The 19,748-nt window shown below is 35.8% G+C and overlaps 2 protein-coding genes across 10 annotated transcripts in view; one reads left to right on the top strand and one right to left on the bottom strand.

The window, feature by feature from the left end:
- Window positions 1–54: 54 nt before the first annotated feature.
- cib2 (calcium and integrin binding family member 2) overlaps window positions 55–19,748 on the top strand; it is a 41,695-nt gene continuing 22,001 nt past the window's right edge. Inside the window, exons 1-6 of one of the 8 annotated variants that reach the window (XM_051883821.1) lie at window positions 256–565; window positions 4,046–4,107; window positions 4,254–4,339; window positions 4,473–4,589; window positions 4,919–5,121; window positions 5,356–6,447. In XM_051883821.1, the coding sequence (XP_051739781.1) occupies window positions 4,579–4,589; window positions 4,919–5,121; window positions 5,356–6,158 (1,017 nt within the window). In that variant the 5' untranslated portion in view covers window positions 256–565; window positions 4,046–4,107; window positions 4,254–4,339; window positions 4,473–4,578 and the 3' untranslated portion in view covers window positions 6,159–6,447. The other 7 variants (XM_051883820.1, XM_051883823.1, XM_051883828.1 and 4 more) reach the window with 7 other exon arrangements.
- Window positions 766–10,764, bottom strand: lrrc61 (leucine rich repeat containing 61). Of its 2 annotated transcripts, none has more exons than XM_051883830.1 (9): window positions 10,437–10,764; window positions 8,596–8,691; window positions 8,362–8,508; window positions 7,236–7,296; window positions 7,065–7,150; window positions 6,917–6,982; window positions 6,727–6,795; window positions 3,084–3,206; window positions 766–2,964 (listed from the first exon to the last, which is right to left on the bottom strand). In XM_051883830.1, the coding sequence occupies exons 1-9, from the start codon at window positions 10,462–10,464 to the stop codon at window positions 2,858–2,860; spliced, it is 783 nt and encodes a 260-aa protein (XP_051739790.1). In that variant the 5' UTR covers window positions 10,465–10,764; the 3' UTR covers window positions 766–2,857. The 2 variants fall into 2 exon arrangements, with proteins under 2 accessions (XP_051739790.1, XP_051739789.1); XM_051883829.1 differs by having other exon boundaries at window positions 3,084–3,209; window positions 10,437–10,761.

Here is a 19,748-nt window from a genome sequence, read left to right as displayed (position 1 = left end):
CTGATCTGCATGCAGCTGTAAAGTTGAGAAGTCTGACATGCTGAACGTACATGCTTTTGTAGCACTCCCCCCTACTGCACTGGATGTCATGGTACAATTTTCCCCCGATTTTTTCTTTTCCTTTTATTTATTTATTTATTTATTTATTTATTTATTTATTGGCGCAACGTGACTTTTCTCTCCTCATGATCAAAACGAAATCATTTTTAGTGAGTAACCTTTAGGAAAGACACATAATTCGTGAGGTGGGTAACTTTTACGTTTAATAGTGCCTGTAGACCGATGCATGTATAGACCACAAGATGGAGATGTTTTGAATGTGTTCAGAACGGTATTTTATACCTTATTTGTGCAGTATAAAAGGCATAATTCACTCAAAAATGAAAATTGGGGCACCATTTAAGGGTGCGTTTCCCGAAAGCATCGTTAGCTAACTATGGTCGTAAGTCCCGCTGAACTCTATTGGTAACGACGGAACTTGCGACCATAGTTCGCTTTGGGAAACGCACCCCAGGTCCTTTTGTATGCCATGGAAGAAGGAAAGTCTTTGTTTGGAACAACGTGGGTGAGTAAATGATGACAGAATGTTTGTTTTTGAGTAAAACATCACTTTAACCATTTAAATACTCCGATGCCCGGTTCTAGTCCCAGACAAAATGCATGTTTGAGCTGTTTTAACTGAAAGCAACTGTCTTAAAATATGTCAGTGTCATTGTTTTGTCTCAAGATGCACACCACCAGTATTGTTTTATTTTTTGCTAAGGCACATTTATAAAAGCTACTTCAATGTCTTAATTTCACTAAGTCATACTCCTGTCCTGGCTTAATCTAAGACCTGTCTGTGAAACTAGGCCGAGTCTTTTTATTGCTCAGCTTATTTACATTACTTGTAAAATGATTAAACAGACACAGGGATATTTGGCATGAATGTACTTTATCCAACAAAATGTAAATACAAAGATGCAAAGCTAATCATATATCATTCAATTTAGATGTAGTTTAAAACAAAAAGCTGCTTGAGCAAAATAATTACCATATGAAACAAGCAATTTACAAAAAAAATTGTCTACATTAGGCATAGAATAAAAAGGCAAAAAGCATTCTCTAAAAATTGTAAACAAGAAGAGCAACATGGGAAAGCATCAGAAGTGGTTAATAAACAATACAAGTGTTTCACCATTACGAAATATACAAATAGCAGCATTTTAAGCATAATTTAACGCACAATGTTAAATACAGCATCGTTTTAGGAGTGCAAAGAGGAATTGTCTTGATTCTGAACATCCTGAGACAGTGATCAAATTGGATTAGGGGTAACTACAGTATGGGTCTCTCTAAACCAGTGGATCTCAACCTTTTTGACTTCAAGACCCCCTATTGTCCATAACTTCCCTCACTCAAAATTTCTATCCAATAAACTATAGAGCTTTAGAGCTTAACAAAACTAGAAAGATGTACACTGATGAGGCAAAACATTATGGCCAGTTACAGGTGAAGCGAATATCATTGATCATCTCCTAACAAGGCCACATATTAAGGTCTGGGTAGATTAGATGGTAAGCAAACAATCAGTTCTTGTAATCTACATGTTGGATGCAGGAGAAAGGGGCAGGACTAAAGATCTGAGTGACTTTGACAGTGGCCAAATTGTTATGGCAAGGCGACTGGGTCAGAGTATCTCTGAAATGGCAAGGCTTGTGTGTTTCTCCCTGGTCAGCAGTGGTGAGAATTTACCAACAGTGGTCCACAAACTGGTGACAGGGTGTTGGGCACCCAAGGCTCATCAATGCATGAGGGAAACAAAGGCTATATCCCGTCTGGTTCAAGCCAACAGATCATCGGTCTGCTGTGGCACAAGTCACACAAAATCAATTGAAAGCACCCACAATGGGCATGTAAGTGTCGGATCTGGACCTTGGAGCAGTGGAAGAAGGTCGCCTAGTCAGTTGAGTCCCATTTTCTTTTACATCACGTGGACGGCCTTGTACATGTGTACCTGGGGAAGTGATGGCACCAGGATGCACTGTGGGACGACGACAAGCCAGTGGAGGGAGTGTGATACTGTGGACAATGTTCTGCTGGGAAACCCTGTGTCCAGCCATTCATATAGGACGTAAATTTGACACGTGCCACCTACCTAAACATTGTTGCAGACCAGCCATGACACTGGTGTTCCCTGGTGGAAGTGGCCTCTTTAAGCAGGATAATGCGCCCTGCCACACTGCACACATTGTTCAGGAATGGTTTGAAGAACATGATGAAGAGTTCAAGGTGTTGTTCTGGCCTCCAAATTCTCCAGATCTTAAACCAATCAAGTATCTGTGGGACGTGCTGGACCAACAAGTTTGATCCATGGCAGCTCCACCTCGCAACTTACAGGACTTGAAGGATCTGCTGCTAACATCTTGGTGCCAGATACCACAGGACACTTTCAGGGGTCCATTCCTCAATGGGTCAGCACTGTTTTGGCACCATGAGGTGGACCAACAGCATATTAGGCAGGTGGTCATAATGTTTTGGCTCATCTGTGTATATATGTTATAAAAATAACCAAATACTAAGCCATATCTTGTTTTAGCTTATTTTAAATACTTTTAAGTCATCTGAGGCCCCCTTGGAAGTTTGTTGCAGCCCTCTGGTTGAGATCCACTGCTCTAAATGGCGGAAAATCAGAAAGAACTCAGGTGTAGTTACAAAAACTAAACCCTCACACTGCAGGCAACACGGAGGATTTTGGAATTCTGGCACCAGTGATGCATCAAGCTTATGGATTTAAAAAAAAAAAAAAACATAGAAAAAGCTGTGGAAAACTGATGCATTCTTATGGAAACATAATTCGATTGAAGGATTCCCAGATTCAAACGGCATACTGCTTTGGTTGGTTCTTGAGGCTGAAGGTCCGTTCGTTTTGTGAGATCACATGTGCTGCTCGACTATTCAGCAGCCTGCATTCATGAAGAACATCTGTTGAGATGGTTATCAAAAGCATATTAAATCAATGCTTTGGAAGTGTGACTGTTGATTATGTTTAAAGGATGTTTTAGAAAATGGTTATGATTAATGTAGATGTGTTTAGTCCATACCACTGAACTGTTTATAGGCTTCATCAACAATGGCATTGTTTGATCTCTTTATCTCCCAAAAACCATCATCCACCCAAGGTTTGGTATCTGGCACCTCAGGCAGTTGGCCATTTTTATACATGCCTGCTACAAATTAAAGAGAAAAATAGTTATTAAACATATAGATATATAGGCAGAGCCTCACACAAAACAGAGAGAAATAATTATTTTTAAAGGGAATTCATCGAAATTATATAAAAAAAAAAGTAATATATTAAAGGGATAGTTCACCCAAAAATGAAAATTGTTTATCTGCTTACCCCCAGGGCATCCAAGATGTAGGTGACTTTGTTTCTTCAGTAGAACACAAATGATGATTTTTATCTCCAACCGTTGCAGTCTGTCAGTCGTATAATACATGTCAATGGTAACAAAATCTATGAGAGTAAAAAAAAACATGCACAGACAAATCCAAATTAAACCCTGCGGCTCGTGACGACACATTGATGTCCTAAGACACGAAACGATCAGTTTGTGCGAGAAACCGAACAGTATTTATATCATTTTTTTACCTCTAATACACCACTATGTCCAACTGCCTTGAGCGCGCGCACGGCATCCGGTGCGTGAGGTGTGTACGAGCTCTGCCATAGTTAACGCAAGCGCCGGAAGTGATCTCTCGCGCGTATACGTCACTCATTGTTTACACAGTGCACAAACGTTGTAGGTACGACGGCTAATCAATATGGTATTTACTTGTGCTTATCCGGATTGTTCAAACCGACTTAAAACTAAAAGATTACGTTCTCTCGCGCGAACTCATTCGGAAGTGGAGACTTTCCAAGTATTCCCAACTTCTGAGCCTGCTCGGCTGAAGTTATGGTTGATTGCTCTTCGGCTGGATATCAACACACCCATTAATGTACTAAAGTTGTTGAGGGTCTGCAGCGATAATTTTTCCCCTGATGATTTTACATACCCAGGAGAGGATCACATACGACTTAAACCATCAGCTGTGCCTACGGTTTTTCCACATCCAACTGAGGTATGTGAGCAAGATCTTTGTATGTGTCCTTTTTATTTGTAAAGTTGCCCTTACGAAAAGTAACAAAATAAAATTAAGTTTTGATGTAATAAAACTATGTTTTATAGTGGTTTACTTCCATTTGTATAACAACTGTTGTACTACAGGCACCATGTTTAAACTACGCCAGAGCGCATACACACCTCACGCACCAGATGCCGTGCGCAAGGCAGTTGGACATGGTGTATTAGAGGTAAAAAATGATATAAATACTATTCGGTTTCTCGCACAAACCAATCGTTTCGTGTCTTAGGACATCAATGTGTCGTCACGAGCTGCAAGGTTTAATTTGGATTTGTGTGTGCATGTTTTTTTTACTCTCATAGATTTTGTTACCATTGACAAGCATTATACGACTGACAGACTGCAACGGTTGGAGTTAAAAATCATCATTTGTGTTCTACTGAAGAAACAAAGTCACCTACATCTTGGATGCCCTGGGGGTGAGCAGATAAACATCAAATTTCCATTTTTGGGTGAACTATCCCTTTAAAAAAAAAGAAAAAGAAAAAAATGCTTGGGGTCTGCAAGATTTTGTACGGAAGAGGATTAGGGCCAAGTAATAATAATAAAATAAAACCATTTTGAGATTAAAGTTATTATAATGCGAGATTAAACTTCTAAAAAATGAGTTTTTTCTCGAAAGACAACGACTTTATTCTCAATTTAGTGACATTTTGTTTAGACTTTTTTCTTGTTTTTTCAATTGTTTTTCATAGCAAAAACAATTGAACGAGTTGTTTTCAACCAGCTGTCATCTTTCCTCTCACAGAGCAACCAATTGGACGTCAATCAATCTGGTTTCAAGAGTGGCCACTCGACTGAGACTGCACTACTGTCGGTTACTGAATCCTTGCGAATTGCAAAAGGCTAGTTCCAAATCATCAGTTCTCATTCTGCTTGATCTATCTGCTGCCTTTGACACGGTGAATCATCAGATCCTTCTGTCCACCCTCTCATCACTTGGCATCACAGGTACTCCACTTCTCTGGTTTGAATCCTATCTCACAGGAAGGTCTTTCAGGGTTGCCTGGAGAGGGGAGGTATCCAAAGCTCATCAACTGATCACAGGGGTTCCTCAGGGTTCAGTGCTTGGACCCCTCCTCTTCTCCATTTACACTACATCACTTGGTCCCATCATTCAGGCACACGGTTTCTCCTACCATTGCTATGCTGATGACACACAACTCTTCCTTTCATTCCAACCAGATGATCCCACAGTAGCTGCACGAATCTCAAGCTGTCTGGCGGACATCTCGGCATGGATGAAGGAACATCATCTACAGCTCAACCTGGCAAAGACTGAGCTTCTCGTCTTCCCTGCCAATCCGACTCTAAATCATGATTTCAGCATCCAGCTAGGCACATCTTCTATTACCCCATCAAATTTGGCCAGAAATCTTGGAGTAATCCTTGATTACCAACTGACCTTCAAAGACCACATTGCAAAGACCACTCGGTCATGCAGATTTGCACTATACAACATCAGGAAAATCAGGCCCTTTCTAACAGAACATGCAACACAACTTCTGGTCCAGGCCCTGGTCATTTCTAGGCTTGATTACTGCAATGCTCTTCTGGCTGGACTGCCATCATGCACAGTCAGGCCTCTACAAATGATTCAGAACGCTGCAGCACGTCTCGTCTTCAACGAGCCCAAAAGAGCCCATGTCACGCCTCTCTTCATCTCTCTTCACTGGCTACCAATTGCTGCTCGCATCAAATTCAAGGCGTTGACGCTTGCTTACAGATCTGCCACAGGCTCTGCACCCTCCTACTTCCACTCGCTCTTACGAGTCTACACTCCTACCAGAAGCCTACGCTCATTAAAGGAGCGAAGGCTTGTGGTACCATCACAGAGAGGCACGAAATCACTCTTCAGGACATTCTCGTTCACTGTTCCTTGCTGGTGGAACGATCTTCCTGCCTTTATCCAGAATGCAGAATCCCTGGCAATATTCAAAAGACAGCTGAAAACTCATCTCTTTCGTGAGCACTTAACCTCATCTTAATAAAAAAAATAAATTTATACCTATCCTTTCACTTCCTCTAACCCCTCTCTATTGTAGCTTATGATACTCTGAGCATTACCTAAGACTTGTATTGTGAGCACTTTTTGTGTCTATTTGCCTCGTCATGACGACTCACTTGTTGTATTCCTCACTTGTAAGTCGCTTTGGATAAAAGCGTCTGCCAAATGAGTAAATGTAAATGTAAATTTAATGAGTTTATTCTCGCATTATAATGACTTTTCTATTTGAAATAGAAATCTTTTGTAACATTATAAATATCTTTACTGTCCCTTTTGATCATTTTAATGCGTCCTTGCTAAATAAATGTATTAATTGGGCTGTATTTTTAGGGCTGTCAAAGTTAACATGCACTAATTAATCAAATATGTTTGACCCCAAAAATGTTTGTCGTTTCAGTTTTTTTTAGTGTTAAGCATAATATTATCATCGTTATACACAAAACTGCACAGTAAAAAAAAAAAATGATACACAAGTGCATCGCCTCATTTTAATGGCAGTTTTTCTTTTAAAATCTATTAAATAACAGGATTTAAATTCCAGCTAATACCTTTAATAGTATCATCAATGTCTTTGCATAGTTGATATAAGTCACTTCCACGTCCCACCACCCTTTCACCTTAAATGACACATTAAAAGAGAATATGATAACTTGCTAGACTGAGTACAGCATATTATAAAAGAAATGTATGCTAAATAACTTTTAAAAAAGTGTTTGGCAAAATAAAATGAAAACTCACCATCCAACACTTTCAAGTTTGGGAACATTTCAAGAATAAGAGTTCGGTATGATGGATTCTTGCAGACTATAGCAAAATAAACAAGAATGAAGAACAATCGTTTGAGTGCCAAAAAGATTTAATAAATTAACGCCAGAAAACTGCTAACCTGGATTAGTGTAATTATAAGTGTTGTCCTTCAGTCTGATGCTCTCCAGCTTTCTTAAAATCTTGAGTGCATGAAGATTATCAACACTGTAGATGCAAAACAATATGTGTCATATTGAAAGATGGAAAGGAAAGCAGATAAATATGAGTAGCTAAAAAAGTAGCGGCTTACCTCAGTATCACATTACCAGCAAGATTCAAACTCTGTAAACTTTCACAGCTGGAAAGGGGTTCTGAGAAGAGACATGGTCAACTCCAAGAGTCAGATATGATAGCATTGATTTTATATACAGTGTAATCAGATTAAAGATCTAAGAATTTATAAGATTGTAATGAAACCTGAAAAACAAGACCTTCCCTGACTTACTAGTTTGTCTATGAAAGTCTGTAGACTGTTTTTTTATGTGAAGGACAGGACGTTTTTACTAAGAAAATCAAAAGGATGTGACGTTTATGCATGTTCTTTCATTCAATGAAATTAATGCTTATACAATGTTCAGGATAATGCCGAAAGAGCTTTTCTGTAATGTCAATGTCTCATGCAAAGAAAAGGGATTAATTCAAACTATAATCTCACATAGCCAGATCTATATAGTCTCAAATATAATCAAACCATCATAATAGTGTATTTAATGACCTCATCTGTTGACATGATGCTGGTGAATTGCAAACATATTCACATCGCTATGATCAGATGTTTTCTTAACTGCTGTTTTCTCACCGCTGTCATTTTTGTTGTTTATTTACATATTCATCTAAACATCGCTCTCAGTCTTAAGCCCAAAGTATACTTCACTTTTTACGCATACGCGAGAGTCAGCATACAGTACGCGTGACGCGAATTTCGTCATCAGAAGAGTACGCGCAGGTCGCAGTAATTAGTTTATCCACAAGGTGGCAAACATGCCCTGGGGGCGTCGATTCACAAGGTAGTCGAAGAAAAACTGAAAAGAACAGACCGGAACGCATGCGAGCTACAGCGACAATGGAGGCTTACATAGACGAGAGATTGTGTGAAGAGGTTAGAAAGTACCCTCATTTGTACAACTCTAGCATAAAAGAATAAAAAGATGTTTACGGGTTATAACACATGGCGAGAGATTGCTGTGTCTGTGTACACGAACGTCAAGTGAAGTATACTTTGCAAGGCTTTGCGTTCGACTGCGCGTACACGAAAAACAAAGTATACTTTGGGCTTAAGTTGCTGGCCGCAGTTCACTTAACGGCCACCGGTGTCGCTAATAACAAGGGTTTCTGAATTCTATATATAGCCCCTTTAAGGTTGAAATAACCATTACCTAAATTCGAGATTCTATTAGCTGACAAGTTAAGAACGAGAAGTCTTCGTAGAGGTGAAAGAGGCCCCAGATTTGTGATGTTATTTCCTGAGAGGTCCAGCCTCTCCAGGTTTACACACTCTCCTATGCATCCAAGATCATAAATTCCTGCACAAAAAAACACAAGCAATATTGTGTTTATGTGCGACCGTGAGATTGTATTTAGCAAAGACACCAACATCAATGTAGTCTTACCTAATTTTCTCAGTTTAAGAAACAATATGGACTCCAAATCGAACTCCCCAGTGCGGGATTTCAGAAGCACGGTGGTGATCTTTGCACATTCTGTTTCTGGAATATGAGGAGAAAATGTGTGATTATATTTTATATAGCATTTTTTTTTTTAAAGTAGAAACAGTATTAAAGCTCTTTCTGGTCTGTTAAGTATTTTCTGTAGGGAGATTATAAATGTGGCTCTACGTGATTCAAAAGATTAATTCATTTTAATCTCCCTTTATGTGTCGCTTTTTTTTTTTTTTTTAACTCTCAAAGACTGGATTACAGCTGCAGATCCTTTTGGGTTTAATGTTATGTCCTGAAAATATTATTTTTTTCATTCTGACACTTTTATCATTATATGATAACAGCATCTTTGTGTCTTTACATTTAATTTGTCATTTCTTCTTGATTTTTTTTATTTAACAGCAAATAATGTACTTTTTTAGTTGGTTGCTTTTTTTAAGTGTGGAGGACATACCACAATGTATCTACATTATATGTATCTATATGTATCAATGTATCTCTATTAATATTGAACATCAAACTGATTTCTTAGCATTTTCTTTACACAAAGCACAAATTCAGTGCATTTTCCTGCCATCTTTTGATTGACAGAATATATATCGGCCCTGACTATCGGCCGATAGTGTGAAAATTTGCTTTTATCGGCCGATATTGATTATTGGCCGATATATCGATGCATCTCTAGTATATACCAAAATGTTTAGAGATAAAGATGATTATAATTATTACTTACTAATGCAAAAAACTGCCTTTTTTAGAATTAAAAAAATATATATTTTAAATAATACTGTTAAATATTATTTTCTTTGTTTATGAATCATTTGATTTAGCTAACAAACATTTTGTCCTCAGGCTCAAATATGATTTTATTTGTATCTTCTCACAAACTATGCTTTATGCAACAGGGTTACTATCGTACCTAAAACTTTTTTTGTTAATTAAAATAAAGCTGCAATAAATATCAGATGACAATTAGAAATTATGTCTTGTAACTAACTGAAATAATAAGTTGAAACACTAAAATGATTTTAAATAAATAAAAACTAAAACTGAACTAAAAACTGGAATAAAAATAATTAAACCTAAATAGTAATATTTAAAAAATAATAATAAAAATGATAAAAGCTAATTAAAAAAAACAGCTAAAACATTACTAGTGAAAGCTGAAAATAAATAAACCTAATTCAAAATATTAATAAAAACTTCAATATAGTAGTATAGCACATAAATAACACTAAAACAAAACAACACTTGGGATGATTATGGGATTGGTTTCCTTTAATCCGGTATTCTAAAAAAGGTGCAGAATCATATAAATATAACAATCTTACTTAACCTAACCAAATTACCTTGGATAGCCTATAATACAAAGCTATACTAATCCATTTTACGTCAACCACGACAACACACACAGCACCCACTTGAAAGAGTTTTGCGAGCTAAAATATAATAGCCGAGATTATGTGGATACACTAAAAGTTGTCGCTAACCAACAGTTGGTTTAATCAACGAAGCCAAAGCTTGTGTTTAATGAACCCAAATTCAGCGCACATTCGGAGCAACAAGCGAGTAATGCCCTAAAGGAGACGCCATGCTGTTTTACTGAAATTATAATGCAAGGCTGCATTTATTAGGCTGCCAAACAAACTAAATATCCTGCGAAATATATTTAATAAACATACATGTAATTGTAGTCCCAGAAGTATCTTTGTGAATCAGCACCACTGTGTGTGGACAGCTACAGCTGCTAGCACGCGCTAACGTTTAAAACACCGCTTTATCAAGTAACTCACCATTGTCCTTTTCCCTCCTACAGTCCATTGTCGCTGAGATTTATGCAGTCATTCGCAGATTACAGCATCGGATGAATGTTTTGGTAATAAATGCTGGTGGGCATTTACAGTATGCGGTACGCACGGACAGATCCGAGCAGGTGTGACTGTTAGCTCTGCGGCTAGCCTCACTGTAATGTCTGCCCTATATAGCGATGATTTTAATGAGGGGATTATTTGCCCCCCTGCTGTTTTTCTTCATTTCAAACGTTTTCATGGTTTAATTAACGCAAGGATAAATTATTTATTTAAAGTTCAGACCAGCCGGAAGTTGCCCTTTAGTGTTTTTGTGTGCTTACAATGGTAACTAGGATATTGTCATGGAAACAGTGACAGGAAGGTAAAACTTTGAATTTTTGTCATGTAAAGTTTGTATTTAAAGTTAGTTTCACTAAAAAAAAATAGTTTCGTTTTTATAAATTAAACTACTCTTCATTTTGAGCCGCGAAGGGACTTAGAAAATCTTAAAAATAAAGGTTCTTTATTGGCATCAAACTTTTAACATTCATTAAATCTTTCCATTGCATAAACAGTTCTTTAGAGTGAAAAAAAAAAAATGTTCTTTAGGCCTGTTAAAATGTTTTTCACACTAAGAAAAAAATTGTCTTTTTAAGAACTGTTCGCTGAAATTCTTTGAGGAACCAAAATGGCGCTTCTGTGGCAGTGTGATTGTTTAGAATATTTATATTTTTGTGTGATGTTAAAATTCGCTTTTATTAGTAGCCTAATTGCTGTACAAATAATTAAAATTAATACTACAGTTATTACTAGGCTAAATAAAACGTAAAATTTACACTACAGTAGCTATTCATTTATATAATATATAATAATATATAGAATATATACGTACTCGGCATTCCATGCTGCCCCCTGGTGGTATAAAGGTGTTAGTTGGTTCAAGAATCATTTTCATTGAGAATTCCGTCATAGTGAGAGCGAACAGCGACAGTACGAGTACATACTGCGCGCGTCAGGAACGGTACGCGTCAAACAAGTGTAACGTTTCCTGAGCTGTTTAAGTATTTATGGAGAGTGTCGCCTTTACCACCAACAGACATTGGCCAATTCAAGAAGGACTGAAATTTCATGCTGGCTCCCAATTTTCTCGGCTGGGCAAACCGTGGACATAAATGCCTAGAACAGAGAAGACCAATGTGATGCATCTGCACGAGAGGAAAATCATTCGACTAAGATGGGTAATAAGCAAACGATATTTACTGATGAACAGCTAGACGCCTATCAGGTGAGAGACTCTAGTCTTTATCATTCTTTGCAGATCATATATAGAGAGAACAGCAACAAAATCAAGTTTTGGGTGAAAGAATGAACAGGTTTTGACTTTCTTTACTCTAAATAAGTAAAAAGCAATAAGAAATCAGGAAAGAAAAAGCTTATTTTGGAAACATTTTTCTTTTACTTTTTATTTATCTAGATTTCATTAATGATTGTACTGAGATATATATATGCCTATTTCCAAGAGATGGTCTGTATGATTTTATATGAGGCTTCACACCTTGTTCTTAGTTTATTGTCTGCGGCATACAAGCCACTTTATTGTCTTTCACAGTGCACAAATTGTAGGATTTTACAAGGAAATTATGAGTTTGACATATATAGCTGTTGCACATTTTGTTTTAAACTAGTCAAAATGTCAGTTTTAGTTTAGTAAATCTTCATGATGTTCTTAAAACCAATAAAAAACAATAGTCAACACACAGAAGTAAGCCACTTTCATTTATAAATCATGTATTTGTGATACTTAAAGGTCTGAGCATTCATTGAGGCATATCTGAACATCTGATCATATTGTTCTAAAGCGCTTATCCCCCTCGTGCACGAACATGTGAGAAGAGAAGATGCTTTGTCTTTGGTAACCGTAGTCTGTCATGCCTTGGCGAAACATCATAGTCTACTGCTTTGAGAAGGACTTGGAGAGGCTTAAATATTAATACAAGTCTAAGAAACCAAATTCTGATTGGTAAGCTGTTGGAGTTTCTTTAAAGTCCTGTTTTTTTATTATAGCAGTATGATGAAACCTGATTAACATCAAATGGATTTATATATAGATATACAAATAATCTTGGAATGGATATGTGGTGTAACTGGTTGACTGAGTCAGATATTTGAATTTGAATAGTAAGCATCTGAATCAAGGAGATCAAATGCTGTTTGCAACAATGGCCGCCGCTCCTTGTGCTCTTTAATCACTGGGTTGTACTTGTTCGTACCTGGATCAGTGGAGCTTGGCCATTTGGCTGATAGACTCATTCCTCAGAGCAGCCAAGTCTTATCAAGTCCTCCATCGTGCTGTAAAAGTAAATCAGGCTAGTGGGGGGGAATATTGCAGAAAATTTAATTGATAATTCTAATAAAATCCTTTTTAAAGGCACATGTTACTTATCCATGTCTTAAAGGAGACATCCAAATATTAGGATTCTGTCATCATATCTTCTTGTTTCCAAAACACTAAAGGAGATGGTTTGTAAATGGTGACCAAATGGTGATCAGTCAACTCCAATACAATTTGACTCGATTCAGATTCATCTGGGAATATTTCAGTTATAAGGTTAATTTAAATACGAACATACAGGACTGTTTCAAAATGATTCAAGCTTTCTTATTCATTAAAAGAATCATCATAAGAATCATTGAGTTGAGAATTTGGCTACACTGGCCATGCTTCACTGTAAAAAGTAATATGCTATATCTACTCCATAAAATTTTGGCAACAGATTACAAGCAATATCATTAATTAAATTCAACAAATAGAACTGATTTAGAATTAATCAAATTATTTCCTTAAATGTGAACCGTTTAAATCGAGTAAAATTTAAACAAAAATATCTGAATAACAGACAGACATCAAAGATGAACTCTTTATTTCTTATTGCCAACATTGAAGACACCTGATGATAACAAGAAGAATCACTGAAGGAAAGAGAAACACAAGAATTAACAGAGGTTTAGATGTTGATTTTATTGAAAATGTTTGGTCACCCTTATGGTGATCAGTGTTTCATTTAGTTGGGCAGTTTGACTGTTTTTGTAATGGTGTTTGCTAATTTTACACAATTTAAATGGTTGATTTTTAAGGAATTAATTTGGTTAATTCTAACTCAGTTCTTATATGTTGAATTTAATTAATGATATTGCTTGTAATCCACAATTTTATTGAGTAGATAGAGCGCATTACTTTTTACAGTGTTTGTAGTTATTTGTATTTATTTAAAAAAATAACCTGGTTCATTAGAGTCGTTTGTTCGAGAATCAGAAATACACTGGTCATGCTTTATGTTTTTGATTTGCTAAAAATAACTTTTTCATAAGATTTATTTATTCAGGTATCAAACTGGCTATGCTGATTTGTTTTTAATAAAAAGAACTACAAGAACTTAATCATAAAAGTCATTTGTTTGTGAATCAGAATACACTGGTGGCATTGTATGTTTTTGATGCACTAAAAAGAATACGCTTTAAAGGGTTAGTTAACCCAAAAATGACATTTTTGTCATTTATTACTCACCCTCATGTCGTTCCACACCTGTAAGACCTTCGTTCATCTTCAGAACATAAATTAAGATATTTTTGATGAAATCCAAGAGTTTTTTTTTTTTTTTTTTTATCCCCATAGAAGCAACCACATTCAAGGTCCAGAAAAGTAGTAAAAACATAATTAAAATAGTCCATGCGACTACAGTGGTTCATTCTTAATGTCATGAATGTTTTGTTTTTGCGCACAAAAAGCTATTCTCATCGCTTCATAACATTAAGGTTGAACCACTGTAGTCACATTGACTATTTTAACAATGTCTTTACTACTTTTCTGGATCTTGAATGTGGTAATACTATGGGGATAAAAAAAAAACTCTTAAATGACTCTTAAATAAAATGCACTGGTTGCGTAATATGTTTTTGACTCAGTAAAAATGATTAGTGACTCAGTAACTGATTCTTGAGAGTCATTTGTTTGTGAATCGGAATACACTGGTCACGTCGTATGTTTGTTTTTGCATGCAGCCTGCTAAGACAACTCTAATACAGGGATGTTTCTTGATTGCAAATTCATATTCACAACTCAAGCAAATTTAATTTATTTTGCTGAGATGCTGAAGATTCGGCATAGGTTTTTTTTCCAGCTCTACCAAAAATGGAAGAATACAACCATAAAATGCCAGACATCTCATAACCGAGGTAAATGAGGTAAATTCAGAATTTCGATGACCCATATTTATTTATATGAATATTTTTAGAGTGCAGGACTATTACCTACATTTGGGATTTGTAACAAAGAAAATTCCAGCTGCTCTCGTACCTTTATATTACGTCTCTATGACGTGATTATAAGAAGTTATGAAAAAGCCATTTCTCTGTTAGATATGTGGGCTACATCTATGGTAATAATTTAACACCGGGTCATCTATCCTCTTCGCTAATAACTCGCAGCTGTGGCCTTACCTCACATCTTACAGATTCGAGCCTCAATATTTCAAATTAACGAGCAATTAACAGTACTCAAAGGCTTCTGTGCATAAATCATTGAACGGTCTTCCAAGCTGCTCCGTTGATTTGGAGGATGGTTATTTTTTTAGCATAAAGCTGGCTGGGTGTTCGGGTAAACATCATAAAGGAGAGCTTAATCATTAGCTAATAAATCTGCTGGCTCAGGTCGGCACGGCTACAGTGAGTACGGTGAGGTAAGATAGTATCCACAGACCCGGGAACAGTCTCATAATGGGTTTTTAGGCGAATCGTGCTACAGTCGGTCGACAGCTGTCGCCATTCCCTGCGGTCATATTGCCAGACCTCATTTCATGTGTGTTTTTGTGACGGGTAACACTTATCATACACAGTGAAACCTAAGAGGCTTTGTGTGCTAATACAAAAGGTGTTGAAAAGGCCGACAAGGAGCTCAGGTGTTGATCCACGTGCAGTCATGCAGTTTGAGTGCAAAACTGTTGCTTAACGTGTCAGATTTACGGTTCACGTTCTTTCAGAAAAAATAATACTTTTATTCAGCAAGGACACATTAAATTGGCATTAAAGACAATTATGTTACAAAAGATTTCAAATAAATGCTGTTATTTTGAACTTTCTATTCATCAAAGAATCTTGAGGAAAAGTATCACGGTTTCCAATAAATTATTAAGCTGCACAAATGTTTTCAATATTGATGATTATAATATGAAATGTTTCTTGAGCAGCAAATCAGTATATTAGAATGATTTCTGAAGGATCATGTGACACTGAAAACTGGAGTAATGATGCTGAAAATTCAGCTTTGCATCACAGGAATAAAAAAAATACATAAAATAGAAAACAGTTATTTTAAATTGTAATAAAATTTCACAATATTACTCTTTCACTGTAATAAATGCAACCTTGGTGAGTATAAGAGACTTTCAAAAACATGAAAAAAAAATCTTACCAAACTGAAATTTTTGAAGGTAGTGTAAGTTTAAAAATCATTTTACTTTGCTCAATTTTTTACTTTTATTTTTTTCACTTTTCTCACATAATGTGTGTTTTTTTTTTTTTTTTTTTTTCTCCAATATTGCACTACTACCTGTCAAATATATCACTAAAATAGGTTAAAAAAAGCTTTCAGCCAATCAGAAGTTCTCTCTTGGGAATCATTTTGTGTGCTCTTGTTTACTGGCTGATATTTTTGGAGGGTGGGGTTTGGTGAGAGGGTGTGGCCTAATTCAGTGGCTAATGCTGCCTTCACATGCTCTTGGAATTGTAATCGTAAATGGGTCATTGACGAATAAGGTTTTTAAAAGTGTAAAAAAAAAAACATAATGGAGATATAATTCATTTTGAAGTTTTATTAAGTGTTAACAATGAGATTATGTGGTTTTTATAATCAATTAACTCATTTTTTACAAAAAATGAGTTAATTGATACAAAAAAGTCATTCGGTTTAACCAAAATTTCGGTTTTACCGAATGACATTCATACTTTTATACTGAATGACAATATTTTTAAACAATGCTAACAGGCTGATATCTAGCTAGCTAGCAAAAGGACAATCAAACATTTTATTTTTAGTTCAAGTTTTTAAAATATTACAACATTTTCCATGTTTTATAGCGGTTGTACCGAATGACCTGATGTTTCGGGACATGCGTATGAGCAAGTGAAAACATGAATTTTTCAAATAGTTAAGAGAGAGTTAGTTACTTTGCTTCACAACCATGTGGTCCTTTGCAGGTGTCTGAATGATGTCAAATCCTGTCACATGATATTGACCGCATGACTTGATCCAAAATGGTCCCTTTATATTGGTTACTCCGAATGACATCAATGAAATGAATTTTTCCGGACTTTTTTCTCATAACAAAGCGATGACTTCTACACATAACTTTAATACCATTTTGCAATATGTTGATATATGATGTTATAAAATCATGCCTGAATAAAAAATATATACATTTATTACATTTTAATCACAAATGAAATGGCTGTATTGGCCTTTGGACGGTTAAACCGAATGACTTTTTGACACTTTAAAATCTTTAAAATACTTTTATATATAGCAAAATATAATTAAAACCTTTTGGATTTAGTAAAAGAGATCTAGTTGTACTACCTTACATACTTTGGATGTCATATCTTTGTTTTTTTATTATTATTAAGACCAAAAAAATGATCCGTCACGTCATTGACCCAAATACGAGTTTCCTAGGTAAAAATTGCACATGAACGCCCTATCATTTTGAAACTTGAATGCAATGAGCTCGCAATCACGACTTCAGAAGTGGGAATTATCAAATTTCCGATAACACGTGAAGGCAGCATAAGTCTTCCAAAAGTTAGCAAAGCGGGAATAATACTTACAAAAAAATTCGGTTAGAAATTATGCTTGGGGTTTAAGACAGATGTTGTTACTAATCTTTTTTTTTTTTTTTTTTTTCAAAATTTGTATTATAAAATGTAGTTATACTTTATGTGTGTTCAGAGAAGTGATTATCTTTCCTTTTTCATCTTAGGACTGCACCTTCTTCACCCGCAAAGAGATTCTTCGGTGAGTATAGACTTCTTTGGCCATTTTCTGTGCTTATTTTGGGAAATAATCCTTTGGAATCCAGCAGAAGGGATTTAAAAATTATATAATTTGTTAAACAAAAAGAAAAGTACAATATGAATCTGAAATTGACAACTTTCATATTCAATACAAGCAGAAATTTTAAGTAAACAGCTATTGTGTTATGGTATCGTGTGTTCTACCAGTTCGTTCAACTCCACTGCATTCCACTTGCTCTTACTAACCATGTGTAAGATCTATATATCTCTCTCACCCCATTCATACAACTGATTTTTCCCTTGTCAGCAGTTCAGCTCCAGTGATATTCATCCATGCTCATTCATACAGACCAGTCTGCATTTAACAGTCCACTGGCTTCATTAGTATTCCATTCACAGGCTGTGCACTATTTGTTTGACTGAAATTCATACGGTTGCTCAGATGAAACCTGAGATCTAATAAAGAGAACCTGACCATTATAAAGGTTCTTTTTATGGGAATTGCCCTTTATGTGAGCTGCCATTTATGTAAATTTAAGAGCCGCTGAGCTCTGAACGTTAATCTAAAACTGTTCCAAAATCTATTGAGCTCACTTGCTGTCTACATATGCAGCTGCATTGTAAGGAACCTCGGAAGTGACTGATTTGGAACATCAGCAGCAACACAAATATTGGGTAAAACTTGGGTAGCTTTGGTAGTTCTCGATTTTGTCATTTGGAACGCTCTACATAGGCAATTCTATGCATCATTCTACATTAATGTAAAACAGAAGAGATTTGAAAGTACATGTTGCCAACAAATATTTGATAAAATAGTTAATTTTTTAATAAAAGATCTATTTTAACTGTATTTTTCAGTATAGCTCTAGTCACATGAAGCGCACAAGATTCGTCCCACAATTGATTTCAACTGTTTGACATTAGCATGTAGCTAAGCTAACAATGTGATACTCTAACAAGCATAAAAACAATTATTACAATTATTGGCTAAAGAAGTACATATTTAATTGGATTGAACTTTTTTGTCGCAGTATTTTTAGTATTGAATGAAATTTTATTTTTTTTCTCGACTTCGTCATTTGGAGCACAGTTCACATGAAGCACACAAGAGATTCACTTGATAAACTGAATTTGACATTAGCAAGTCCATAGGCTAACAGTACCATCAAGTATTGGGTAAATGATCCATTTTTAATCAGATTAATCAGAACTTTTTTGTCTTTTGTCACTATACTTTTCGTCAACATGTCCTTAATGAATGTGCCTAGAAAATCTAGCCACGCCACTGCAGACAAGATTTGTCTCACGATTTATTTCAACTGTTTGACATTAGCATGTAGCTAAGCTAACAATGTGATACTCTAACAAGCACAAAAATACATAGTACACAATTATTGTTTAAAATAGTACATTTTTAGTTGGATTAACCTTTTTCGGTGCTACTTTTCAGTATTGATTGGTGTATATATAAATTTATTTTTTCTCACCTTAGGCATTTGGGCATAGTCAGCAAGTCTAAGCTAACAGTGTTACATATAGATTAAAATAGTCAATTTTTAAGGAGATTGTACATTTTAGCACTACTCTTCAGTATTGAATAAAATATCTATCACGTATAGCTATATTTTTAGTCAATTTGTCTTAAGTCAGGTGACCCAGAAAACCAAGCCATGCCACTAAATACAAGATTTCTCTGCTGTTTTTCAGCTGTTTTGACATTAGCATGTAGCTAAGCTAACAATATGATACTCTAACAAGCTAAAATAGTACATTTTTAATTAGATTGAACTTTTTATCACTACTTTTCAGTACTTGAGTAAAATGTAAGTATATTTATAGCCAACTTTTTTCCTCGAAAGAAACGTTTTTGGAAGGCTCTACAGAGGCATTCTTTGAATTAGAAGCCAATGTTCTTAAGCGAGAAACATTTGTCCTGGTAAACATTGAGAGAGAGATTACATCCCATCCAATTGAGATTTATAGCCTCGCTCTGTCTGCAAGAATGTGATTTCTTTCTTGCTTTTTTGTGGCTCTATCAGAATCTCTCCCTGACAGGCCATGCAGCAAGCAGCAAAGCGTGTAATTGTCTTTAGCCACTAACATGACATTGCCTCGATTGTAATGCGTTGGTATATACATATATAACGCTGTACTTTTGGCCCAATGCAGCATCATTCAGTGTAGCTGTACTAATCGGCTTTCAATCCGAAAGGTTTGTTGGTATTAATCAGCATGAGCTCCAAGCTAAAA

The sequence above is a fragment of the Ctenopharyngodon idella genome, chromosome 24 (assembly GCF_019924925.1).
Source record: "Ctenopharyngodon idella isolate HZGC_01 chromosome 24, HZGC01, whole genome shotgun sequence".
Taxonomy (NCBI): Eukaryota; Metazoa; Chordata; class Actinopteri; order Cypriniformes; family Xenocyprididae; genus Ctenopharyngodon; species Ctenopharyngodon idella.
The sequence above is the reverse complement of the archived record's forward strand: the minus strand, read 5'-3'. Positions and strand labels throughout refer to the sequence as shown.